The 13167-nt window shown below is 45.6% G+C and overlaps 1 protein-coding gene across 6 annotated transcripts in view; it reads right to left on the bottom strand.

The window, feature by feature from the left end:
• The window catches only part of fto (FTO alpha-ketoglutarate dependent dioxygenase), a 113000-nt gene that overhangs the window by 44688 nt on the left and 55145 nt on the right, over positions 1–13167 (bottom strand). Inside the window, exon 9 of one of the 6 annotated variants that reach the window (XM_076078092.1) lies at positions 3305–11758. The exons of 4 other annotated variants lie outside the window; for them this stretch is intronic. In XM_076078092.1, the coding sequence (XP_075934207.1) occupies positions 11683–11758 (76 nt within the window). In that variant the 3' untranslated portion in view covers positions 3305–11682. Of the gene's footprint in view, positions 1–3304; positions 11759–12314; positions 12808–13167 lie in introns of those variants that run through there. One more of the 6 variants, XM_076078093.1, reaches the window with a different exon arrangement.

Below are 13167 nucleotides of genomic sequence, written 5' to 3'. Positions count from 1 at the left end.
ATCAAATATCTCTATTCCCCATGCTGGCCCTTTCGTCTGTTCTGAGTAGATGTGTGCTTTTGGCTGACAAAGTAATGGTTTCTCCTCTTCTCTTACCAGACTCTGAATACAAAGTGGCAAAATAATTGAAGCAAGTGTTGAATAAAGTTCTCTTTGGTGTCACAATGCATTAGGCAAGACCCTGAATAAGGTATAAAATCAATCAACTTGGCAAAATAACCAAAACCTAAAGATAACATAAAGCCAATATATGTCAGGAAATTAAATTAGTGGTAGCTTATGTTATGGCTCACAGCTCCTCAGCCATTAAAGGGGTAATAAATGTGTTATAAAGCTCTTACAAGCCCCTAAGGCCATTAAGGCATGAGCTGCAGAGCTGTTTACGAGATTGTTTATTACAGGCTAGGCTTATCATCATTTACCACACAGAGGTGGCTAAAATGAACTCTATAAATAGCAGATTCACTGGTGCTAGGCCAAGCTAAACAAGGACGCTATAACAGGAATATATGAATTGTCAGAAATGCATCCAGTGGGAAGGTGAGGCAAAGAGAAGAGAGCAGGAGAGAGGAGAGGGGAGGAGAGGGGCAGGGCGACTAGCAGGTGGCTTCATATTGTCTCTATCCACCACATACGTCCCGTCCACTGCTGAGCTGACAGGTAGGGACACAATGTGTTGACCCGAGGGCCTGTTAGAGACCGCCAAGTGGATAAATATAGAGCAGTGGGAAAGCATAGGTGTCTTAAATGACATGTCGAATTATGCTCATCCTCTGCAGTCTGTTCCCTCAGTCCAGAAGAGGCTTACGCGAACACAAGTGCCGTCGTGCAGGCAAAGCCACAGCTCTAACTGCTCACTCTTTGAAGTAAACGTTGATAGCGGCGCAATTGTGTCTCTTATTGTATCTTCCATGTGCTTCGACCAGCAGCCCTCCATCCTCTTCTAGCGGCCGCATGCGCAGCACAAACATAAACAGCCCTATGCCTCATTTGTATTTGCAGTGAATGGAGGAGATTGCAGCTTGTGTGTTACATTTGCATACGAGAAAACAGTTTCAAGAGGCTTGCCTATAATGCATAAGAGCCTTTTAGGCTGTCTTTACTGCAACACTCTATTCCTCCCACTGACAATCCATGCACGGGTTTGCATCATTTTGTGAGACATGCCAGTTTTGAATTATTCAGTCACTCATCTCTGCCGCAGCACCGCATTTAACAAACACACATGCACGTTCACATGCGAAAAGACGGAGCGGTCTACAAGGACACTACAACAGCACCTCAGTCAGTCCCTTTGGAGGGGTGGGAATCCTATTACCTAGCTGTCAGAACCTGTCGGACGCATTTCCCTTTGCTTTGTTAGAGGGGAATACGATGTACACCAGCAGTCCATTTAGAGGCTGCCTGCTCCGTGTGCTTTAATGGGCCTTGGGCCTTGAGCGTCATGAGCAGAAGACAACACAGTTCAATTTCCCCCTCACAAGTGCATAAAACAAGCACCTCCACTGTACCAGCCCCATGCATAATTCACTGTCGGTGATGTGTGTCTTAAACGCTGCTGAAATATACATGGCGGCATATGCAAATTTGGCAGTGCTCTCGTGCTGTACTTGCTAAACAGACAACAAGAGAATAGCATGCCACGCAGACCGCCCCTTCTGGACACAGACAGTATGTAGTACAGTATGTCATTTTATGTGTGCGTGTTGAGGGGGTGTTAGCTGTACATAATAGGTCTTGAATGTGTAGAGAAACGTGCGACGGTCCATGCTGTACCTTTAAATGTCCTCCAAGCCAACCGAGGGATTTAAATCATTCGGTAGGGATTTACACACTGAAGTTGAAATCACCGAAGTAGCATCTGTGAAACTGTATATAGGTGGCTGAAGGTTTCTGGAGGAACGTTGTGAAGCTATTGCGCGGCTTTACCGCTTGTAGCCAACTTGGCGTATACTGGAGCCAGCAAGGATTGTTGAAATTGCTACCAAGTTAGGGCTATAATTAACTATCAAGACCAACAAATATTCATTTCATTCTATTTTGAGGAAGACATTGACAGATTTTGAAAGGAATTCTGTGGTTATTAGAGGAACTGCAGCTCAAGATTCTAGACTACAGCTTGGATTTTCACTGTCTGTGCACCAGCATGCGTGCGTGTGTGTGTGTGTGTGTATATATGTGTCTGTGAGGGTGTCTGCGATCTTTGTGAAGGGATGTTGATGAGGGAGGAGGAGAGGGCAGACTGGTGGTGTCAGATTTTATAAATGAGGGAGGAAATGTCTTTATCCCAGGTTTGGACACCCCCACTACTTTCCTTACCAATCCCTCCCGGTGTGTGTGTTTGTGTGTGTGTGCGTGGTTTGGACCAGGCGCTGGCTCAGTCCGATTCCCAGCAGTGTATCTTTAACAGGGCCTTCCCGCCGGGCTGCCAGCCTGTTCCCCCCCCTGATGGGACAACAGCCCAGCTGACGCCCCCGCAGCCCTGCCAACACGACCCACACCTTCGACACACAATCTGCTGCCCTGATCCTGATGGAGGGAGGGTGGGGAGTGATTAAGAAGAGAAGAGAGCAGAGACAATAAGGAAGAAAGAAAACCGAGAGAAACAAAAGGTGTCCCACTATCTCAAACAAAGCAGTTTAAGTGCAAACTATCTCTAAACTGAGGGGTAAAAATACGATACAAGGGTTTTACTGTGCTTTCTGCTGGATTCATGACCATAGGGTGCTCAAGTTTATCCCAGCACACATTAGGTAAGACGTGGGGTATATTCTAGCCTGGTTGTTGGTCTTTCACAGTGCTAACAAATTTTTTTTTTTTAGTAAAACCCACGTAAACATGGGGAAAACATGCAAAGTCCACACAGACAACAGAGCAAACCACAGAGCCACCATGCTGCCCGGGTTCAAAAATGCACAGATATATTAAACTTAGGTTGTGTCTGTGTGTGTGTGCAGCGAGGAATTTTAATCAAATGGTATTCCATAGAAACTTCTCTGAAAATGACAGGGCAGCTATACTAAGGCAGTATAAAAAAAAAGGTATCCAGTTTCATATATAAAGTAAATGAAGGCAATAACCAAGTGTTTTATAACTTATAAAATAATGCAATATCTGACCAAACAAAGACAGCCTGCAATAGAGAGGGAGGTTTCAGGCGTGTAGTCGTTAAACTTGAACTTGACATTCACTGAGCTGCTAATGTGCCGTGGATATGCTTTGATTTGACATTTATATTGCAGCGGCTTAAGATTTTTATAAGCAATATTTTTAAGCAATATTTCTTTTTATACCTTTTTTAGAATTTCTTATAACTTTATTTCTTGACTCCTACTTCAACCTTTCTATAAATGAAGACAATTATTACAATTTTAGCAACACACATCACAATTTTTTTGATTTTTTTTCTCATCGCCGAAACTGCACATTTTTAAGTTACCCTTCTTTCCCAGAATACACCAGGAAGGCAGACCCAGTCACTGATTGCACACACAGCTGCTGCTTTGGTGAATCAGACTCAACTGTGATGCATATTGCAAGCACAAAGAGAACGAAAAGTGCAGTGCGTATTTTTGTTTGTGCCGTCACACATACGTACCATGCAAGGCTGGCCCTGGGTGCACATGTGCAGCTGCCAGAGCTGTGGTGTCACCGGTGTTCACTGGTGTTGAACAGTGTGTTAACAGGATGTGTAATGTGGTGTGCTGGTCCTGTGCTGCAGCCAGGGCTGGGTGGCAGCAGCACTGTAGGCTACAGTAGGGCGGTTATCATGAAGCAGTTATGTAGCTGCTCTGCTGGGCCAGTCTAATTACAGGAGAACAGCGTGCACCAGTCTGGGCCTCCAAATGGCACCATATGTTTTCCCAGACTAACCGGCTGAATAAATGCCATTTACTCATTCAGGATGCACTGAGCTCTGTGTCTGGGAATCAGTCACTCACACTCGTATAAAACCATTCACACCCCCAAACACCCTACCGCCTACCCCTCCCATATAAAACTCAGCTGTCTGTGATTTATCCTGCTCACCCCACCGTGTATCCTCACACAGCTTCCTGTTTAACCATTTACAACTCCCATTGTAAGTTGCTCTATGTCTCTCTAACACGCACGGACTCGCATAATAAGGCTGTAACCAGTTAAGCTAACTGACGGGATTTGGTTAATCAGAAACAGTGTTTCCAAAAAGCCAGGGTGTGGTCCGGTCCATCCGTCATGTTGTGAGCGACCCGTGCAGCGAACACGATCGGTAGCTTGACAAAGGTCACCACTGGTGAAGTGGTGATGGAGTCAGTGACCCAAGAGGAAGAAGAAAGAAGAAGAAAAAAAAAGTAGAAAAATATTCAGTTGGGAGTTGTTTGCCTTTTCGGTCTTTCAAACATGATATGTCACCGTTGGCTACATCTGGTGTCTGGGTGCAGTCTAGCTGCTAGCTGCTTGTGCTACTGATACTGGGTTTTGAAAGCCAATACAAGTACTGTGCCTCAGACACAGTATTCAGTCAGTTCCTCTCACACTATTTGGCTTATGCCCATATAAAATGAAGCTAAAGGAGCTTTATGTGAACAGTACAGGCAAGGAGTGAAACTTTCTCAGTAAAATGAAATGTCAGAACAGAGAAGAATTTTGAAGAAATACATTTTGTGTAGCTGTTTTTCTTCCTTTCGTCTTCCTTGTTAATCATGTCACAACCCCCACCCAAGTTAGGGAGCAGTGACTGATTATGGGGCGATAATACAATTTAATAAGGTTCTGACACAAGTTAGCATTAATGCCTTTTTCATTTGGCTTTGATTCGAACGTGGAGACTTTCCCCACCAACCCTCGCTAGCGAAATTACAATCAGTGTCAATGATAACGAGAGCATAATTCTTTGTCGTGGAAAAAAAAGCTGACAACATTTGTATCATGACCTCTTTTTTTGGGAAAGCTCCCTGTATCATCACTAGATAGACCTATCACACCATCATCAGTCTGTTAATGAGAAGAGCCTGGGCCGAGGCGCTCACAGATGCCTATCGAGGGCAGAAAACAAAAAGAGAATGTACGTAAATATGGACTGTAATTAGTATGACAAGGTTGAAAAAACAGATAACACACCGCAGCAGCCCAAAGGCCTACTCTTTTTTTCCATACAAGCGCATGCACGTGTACGCATACACACACAGGCCCTTCACTGTACGCTCACACATACACACACTGGGAACAAATCAAATGTTTTAATCAGCTTGCTACAGCACATAATGAGGATCCACTAAGCCCCAGCTATCTGCTGCCATCGGCCACTTACTTGTGCCTTCAAAGAGCTGATTTTTCACTTCTTCTACAACCAGCTTAACACATTAGCTATCGAGACTGAACACAGTCTGTGGATGTGCAATAAAACCTGAAAAGTGTAAGTGATGTTTCAGCAAGTGATATGTATGCAGTACAGCAAGGAAGCAATTATGTGCAAATGGAGAAGGCCTATGGGGGGAATGGCTGGGTAGCTGAATACTGTACATTCTATTTGTAACTACTGTGATTTGCAGCACAGAAATACTGGTTGTATAAGGTCTTGGCTGGAGATCACATGAAAGCGTATGATACGCCACGCCACAGCTCATAAACCTGACTATACAATGACCATGGATTCCATGCATAACGCGACTCACTCCTACACTAAGAAGATACCGTATCAGATTTATCTCTCGCCTTGAGTGCACACACCTTGTGATGCGGCACCTGGCCACCTAGCCACACCTGCACAGCACAAGGCAATCACATGAATCAGTCAAGTCGGTTACAGCCAAACTAGTTTCCACAGAACTCATGGCATGTCAGAATTCTTACTCAACCATCCAGGTGTGTGTGGGTGTGTGTGTGTGTGTGTGTGTGTGTGTGTGTGTGTGTGTGTGTGTGTGTGTGTGAGAGAGAGAGAGAGCGGTGTAAATGCAGAGATGCACAGAATGTGTGCAGGTGGGCCTCCTGGTGCAGTTCGTGGCCTCCTGGCATAGCTCTGACCTCTGTGAGGTGGGCTTACAGCTCCAGCCCTCCAGCTGGAGAAGTGATGACCTGAGAAGTGAACGAACAGAGAGACTCGTCCTCCTGTCCTTGTCTCTTTCCTGCCTGCCTGCTGCAGTGTGTCCTGACTGGGGGACATGCAGAGGTGGGATATCAGGCTGGATGACTCTGTGTCCTCCTTTAAGTCACTGCTTGAAACTTAATTTCTTAGCTGGATTTTTTTTTAACAACTCTTGTTACTAATTTAAGCTTTTTACCAGCTATTTATTTTAATAAATTGTTCTTTCTTTACCATGTATAATATACAAATGTATAGATGTTTGTATTTGTTGGAGTAACATGGAAATACTGGAAAACTGTCTTTATGCATGTAAAAATTAATTTGGGATTATTTAAAAAAAAAAAATTCTGTTTGTATGATATCTTTACAAACTTTATGAATTTTATTATGAATGTGATTCTCACAAGTTCACACATTCAAACAAACAGTGGAGTGTGTGAACTATTCATTTCTCTCCTGAAGTTTAACACCAGAGTAAAAAAAATTATTTTTAAGTTTGAATTTAGGTTGAACAAAATTGATTGAATGGGCTGTCCCCTCTGTGCCAGGGGTTGCTTTACGTGTCAAACCTAAAGCAAGCTAACTCGGGCCTCTGTAGCAACATCCGCCGCAGCCCGCTGTAAAATAAATGACGTTGTTAGCTGCAGTCTCGCAGGTGAAATGTGCTGCTGCTACAATTATTCTAATGCCAGCATGCCAGAATGCCAGTGCAACCAAACGCTGCTGTCAACCCAGGGGTTTAATTAGTTTGGCACGTGTGCCACTTATAATCACCTGCCATTACCAGTTCTGGCTGCATCTGCTTACACGTCTGTCAGTGCCGGGCAGGCTGTGTATGTGTGTATAGGTTTCTGGGTGTGTCGGACACCAGGTTGGTGAGTGTCTATTTTGGCAACACAACGCAGACATCATCCAATGTGAAATCTAGACACAAAGGGTTCATTGGCAAAGTTCTCTATAATGGCGTTATATATATTTACATACGCATATTTATGGCGGTAGAAATGAATTAAACACCGGTCGCCCTTTTTGAGTGTGTACTCAAAGTAGCTGTCGATTACAGCCAGGACAATTGTATTACCGGTACAGACTTGTCAGCAGTCTGTCTGTACGGGTGCATTGTGAGAGCAGAGGGGAGCAGGGCTTCGTAGTGTCAAACTGCATTGTGAATAGAGCTACACCTCAGGCTGAATACATCACATTGTGATTTCATGAGAGCTGGAAGAGGTGGAAGAAGAAAAAAAAAAACTTCAGGGCAGCTAGTGAATCTCGACCCAAAACATGAGAAATGGAAGTTAAAAGTGAATCGTTCACTCCCCCTGGCGTAGCAGTGGCTACCTCTGGGGCTGTGATAGGAGGAGGAGGAGGAGGAACAGGAGGAGAGGAGCCCCCTGGCTCTCACAGTCATGTGACAACTGAGCTCAATAGCTGAAGGATGGACCTCGGGCTGTGTATTTAGCTATCAGGTCATGAGCTCAAGTGTGTGTACATGTGGCTCCATACATTTGTGTGTACTGTAGGTGTGTGTGTGCAGCACAACACGTTCACACTTCCCCTCCTCCAGATTCACCTATGTCTGCCGCAATACAATAGCTCCAACTGTCCCTATTCTTTGCCGGAAGTTCCCATTTAGCACTAAAACAAGGCTCCAATATTGTGCCGCCTCAAAAACATCTGTCGGGGACTTGTGTGGCTACACTAATTACAAATATCTGCAGTAATCCGGCGCCGATAAGAGAGTCATTACTCCACCAGACATTTATCACTATGGGATTGATGACCCATTTCAGAGGCTGCCTTTGTACACGGAAGTGAAATCGCTGATATCCCTTTTATCCTACATCGCTGCTGAAGCCATCCATTCGTCAGGAGGCAAGCTAGTTAGAATTGTAATTAACAGCAATGGACTTTGGCCCTAATAGAATTTTTGCAGGAAACTGCAGATTGACGGAAGAAGGGAAAAGGGGGGAGTTATACTGTGTTTTTCTTTTCTTACTAATTGCCACTTGGAGTGGCTGTCTGTCGAGGAGAGCTGCTCCGCGCTCTGTCAAGAAAGTGCCACAGCAGCACTCCAGTTTCTCCAAATGCAGAACTTCTGTACATTCGTAAATATGTAAGCACAGCCATTAAGAGATGTGCCTGCACAGGCACATTGCCTCCGTGCAATAATCTGTCAGAGACACAAACGCACACTCATAGGTCAAACATAAAATATGCACTTCCCTGCTCCAATACATAACTTATGGGGCTCCTTTGACTCTTTTTCATTCTCAAACACGCCCGTACACCCACCCACCCACACAGACACACACACACACATACACAGAGTGGAGCAGCAGATGATCACAGTAGGTAAGGACTAAAGGTCTGGCCACCTGCCGGCCACGTCCCGTCTCTGTAGCGGTAATGAACAGAGACAGCTTGGGGACCGCCCTGCGAGCTCGTCCCCCCCCCTCCCAGTCTCCCTGCTTCAGGGGCAGAGCTGGGGGCCCCGGGGTGACAGCGACGCCAGAGATGTTCCACACACTGACAGGCAGGTCTTACCTGGCCAACCCTCTGTGCACACTGGCCCAGCAACACACACGGGAACAGGCACATGCACGCAGGGACAAATGTGGGGATACACAAAGACCTGCATGCGCGAGTGCCGTGTACACGTGCACACTGTAACTGTTCACATGTGTTCACGTGCCTACGCATATGCACAAACTGAAGAACACACACACACGCACACAAACGCTGACCCGGTGTAATTCCTCCAGCACACGGCTGGTGACAGGAGCAGCTGCGGCCGCTACGGCAGACAGATGAAATTTTCATAACTATCTCCTCCAACTTCCATCCTCACCTTCAGGATAATTTATGACCCGCCTGCCAGCCTTGAAGAGACAATATGCTTGATATGAAATGAAGTGTTCCAGCGGTGTAGGTTATAATTAACAGAGGAGGGGAGAAAGATGTGCATATATAGAGGGGAAGGGGTGGAGGTGTTTGTAGGAGGGGAGCGCCCAGGTGTGGTGGTTGTGGTAGATGAGGTGGAGAAAACGGGAGAGGACGGAGCACGTGGCGTGCATGCATGTATACTGTGCGTGTGTGTCTGTGTTTAAAGACGGCATACATTCCTTCAGTTAGTTCTGCGATATAGACATTAACGACCCGAACCCAGCACAGATATGTCCAACCTCCAAGTGGCTGTAAAAAAATCATACACAAAACACAACGTGAAACTTTAAAAGCATCTGATACGCACATTGTTTGTATGTTTACTGACGCTTGTGCATAATTACCGTCATCATTTTCTGTCATGGTTCTAATTGCTCATCTAAATAGCTCACTTACCTTTCACAAACAGTTATTCACATGTACACTACTCCAGTGTAGAAATCCTAATTTGGTACCGTTTCAACTTGGTCCTCAAATGAGGACTGCTATCCCACCAAGAACAAACAGGATTTACTTGAGGTAAACAAGATGTTTTTGGCGAGCACACCCTCCGCCGGGCCAAAATGGTAAGTCCTTGCCGTTTGTTTCACATGCCTGCCACACATCCTCACCCAATCATGCTCTATCAGCTCTCTGGGATTTTGGGTTTGACCAGAAGGAATGTCCTGGTTTTTGTGACTACCAGTAAAACAGGCCCAAACCCAAACCCAAACCCCCCCCCCCCCCCCTCCTCCTCCTCTCCTTACCACTTCGTCTTTTCCAAACACAAATCTTGTTTCCATATTAAAAAAGGCAGCATGTAATGGGCAACTGTCTCTGCAACAAGTGTGTTTAAATGTCTGTGGGACTTTTAATGGCATTTTTAACTCTCTCTTTCTCCCTTTCTGTGCCACATTGCATTGCCAAGCTCTTACTCTGAAATGCGTAATTATGAAATGACTGTTTTCATTAAAAACTTACGAGCAATTTAATGCAGTTGTGACTCAAGTCAAGGATAAGCAGAGAAAATCAACAGAAAAAAAGAGAGCGTGATACTGAACCCTGCCAGTTGCAAGCCTTCCATTCCCACACTTAACCACAAAACGAGAGAAAGCATGTACCTCGATGGCCAATTACTGACTTGTTTGAGAATAAGGCAAGACAGAGATAAGTGCATATTTACACGGGTAGAACTTGTTTGTACAGTAAGTAGAAGGTAAAGAAATAGCATCACCAGTCATCTTATTCAAGGTGCATTCCTGCAAGAATAAGAGATACTCTGGACTAGTTTCCAGCCTGGGAGCTATCTACGATGGGAGTACAACGGCTACGGCAAAAGCAGCTGTGAGGTTCTGCTGAGGTCAGGACATGTCATGCATAACTGACTGATTGCTAAACAAGGGCGGCTGCATGAGAGAAGAATTCATAATTTACAATCAAGCGCACACAAACACACACCTCAAAGACACACAGGCCACAGGCGATCTCGTGGCACGCATGTACCCGGTCTAAGGGACCACACAGACATGTTTTAGATAAAGACAGACAAATTAGACGACAGCGTCTTTCGGCTAACCACTGCGCTTGCGCTAATTACAGGCTGGTCGGCGATGAAAGAGACAGATGACATGTACTTATTTGTTTTCTCCTCCAGCGCCCTGAACCAAGTAAACACAGCAATGCCAATGACGGCAAAAGTAGGTGGTACAAAAAAAACAACCACACAGATAAAGAGCATGGTCGTTGGATGGCAGTTCCACCCGCCACACAAAGGTGTGTGTCAACCGTTGCAGCGAGCAAGCCCTGGAGGTATAGAGAAACAATGGCGCAGCCAGCTAAACGTTTGGCTGGCAACTCAAGGAAACTCAAGGAAAAAAACGACTGAGCTCGCACGGTCTCTTCTGCTGTGGGGGTGATGTGGAGGCAAATGTGGGGCTGCTGCCTGGGAGATCTGATTGACACCTCGGGTTGCAACTTACATCACACAGGCCTGGATGACAACGTGCCCGGACCGACCCGCCGCCAACCAGAACTTTGGTTTATGACGCCATCCTGAACACCACCACCACCACCACCCTTGCTAATTAAACCTACTTATTGACAGCTTGATTCCAGCTTCTCTTAACTTTACCGCACAAACCCTATTTCACAAACGCATCCACGTAATCCACGTCAGATTCCTTAATGCTGAAAGAAAGTCATGGAAGGACACGTTGTCCTCAACCAATCACTTGTGCAATGACAGCCGAACAGATGACGGCTTTGCTAGAGGTCTATGGGAATCTGTGCCCAGCAAACCCTTGAGTGTATAAAGAGAGTGAGTCGTAAATGGCATGAAAGTAATCCCTGCAGCATGGCGTCTCCATTTCTAGGGCTTTAAGGAGGTCATTGGCCACATTAGACAAGGCTGTGGTCTGTCCATTTTTATTGTGGACACGACATTGACAATCTTTCCAACTCCCATCTGGGACAGGGGACCTCCATTGTCTTCTAACTCCCTGTCCCACCCCAGTGCAGGATTCTGGGCGGGGTCCGTCAGGGACAACACAAAAGAAATGTCACCACTCCTGGAATGAAATGCCTGCCGACGAGGGTCTCTCTCCTCCTTTTTCTCTGTCTCAATGCGTCTCCACAGGGGAGCAACTGGTAGCTGACATCACTGGTAGGGTCATCCCCGGCTGGGCACAGCTTCAACGTCAGGTCTCTGGCCCCTGCTGGCCCCCGGTGACCCTTGGTTTTGATGACAGACCGGGCCTTTTGTGAAGCATCGCCCTGTCCAGGTGAGGACAAGAGAGGATGACAATGGCCGGAAACATAAAGCCGATGGAGGCTGTGAGACGGCCCTACAGGTCATGGGTCAAGCTGGACAGCTGAGTGATGAGTGCAGCTGTGGACACGTGGACCTCCTTCTCTGTCCTTTAGCTCTGCCTGCCATGTCAGCTGATGTTGCCTTTGTCGTGGGATAAAGACCTCACTAACTCTCAACAAGTTGGAGAAAAGTAATAAACACAGGCGACAGATGTACTACCCCACAGATTCAGAATGTACAGCTATTATAGTGACAGCCTAACCTGTGTGGTGTGGGTCAACTCCTTGTCTTCTCAAAGTGAGACAGAAATTGAATTAGATAATAGAAAGATATTTGCCTATGATTAAAAAAAATGTAATGCTTGTCAATTGAATTACAGTTCTTAAAATAATCCAAAATAACCAAAATTTAAAACTACATGGAAATAAATTGAACTAGATGCTCTCTCGTGGATACATACCTTTCACTGTAGTTAACATTTGCATTATTAAAAGAAACAAAAAAAAAAAGCTTGCAAAGCAAGAGGAAAAAGCCTTTACATAAGTTTATCTGTGCAGTCCAAAATCACAGACAATGTCTCGATGGGATACAGATGAATATGATGTTCTATCATCCCGGGCTGCCACTGCTGCAGAATGTGCTGCCTCTTTCTTGTCACTTGGTATAACATCAAAATGCAGAAACAAAGTAAATGGACTATTTTAAACCATTGAATTGTATTGCCACCAAAGCCTATTAAACAAAGAAGGTCTAAATGTCTCCAAACATCAGCGACTCACTCATCCTGAGCGGTCCAACTGTTTCCGATGCCAAAGGTCAATGGCTGCCTACTCCCCTCCCGGCCCACACTGAGAGATGGGAGGACAGGGTTTGCCAAGTCATGCACAAACCCTGCTCTGGGTCATCAACACCTCCGCCTGTCTCCCCTCTTCTTTTCTCCTCCACAGAGGTGAGTTGGGTTTGCACTCTGTTAATGTTTCACTACAGGCCTGCTTGCTTTTACACTGGCCCGCTGCAGAACAGAGGAGGGGAATGAAAGAGGGGTAGTAAAGGACGAGAGTGGATAAAAGAGCAGGAAGAAAAAGCCATAGAGAGGGCCAGATGGGCACCTTCACAGTCCATTTATCAAACCCAATGTGGCCCTCCCCTCCCCTCCCCGCTGCTCTCATGTCCTAAACCCCCATGTAATTCTGTAATGATTTTCATTATCATATAATGACCTTACAAAGCCTACAGCAGTTTGCATGGTCAGTACAAAACTCGCAGCTGTTCCCTTCAGTGTTTGCTCGCCGGCTGTGACAAACCTCTTTTGTGTTTTTTTCTGTTAGTCAGAGCGTTGACCTCAAGGCACTGGAAGGTTAGCATGAGGTCA

This window comes from Anarhichas minor, unplaced genomic scaffold (genome assembly GCF_050575085.1).
Source record: "Anarhichas minor isolate MPS153535 unplaced genomic scaffold, ASM5057508v1 ptg000062l, whole genome shotgun sequence".
NCBI classification, from domain to species: Eukaryota; Metazoa; Chordata; class Actinopteri; order Perciformes; family Anarhichadidae; genus Anarhichas; species Anarhichas minor.
This window is presented reverse-complemented; position numbering and strand designations above follow the sequence as displayed.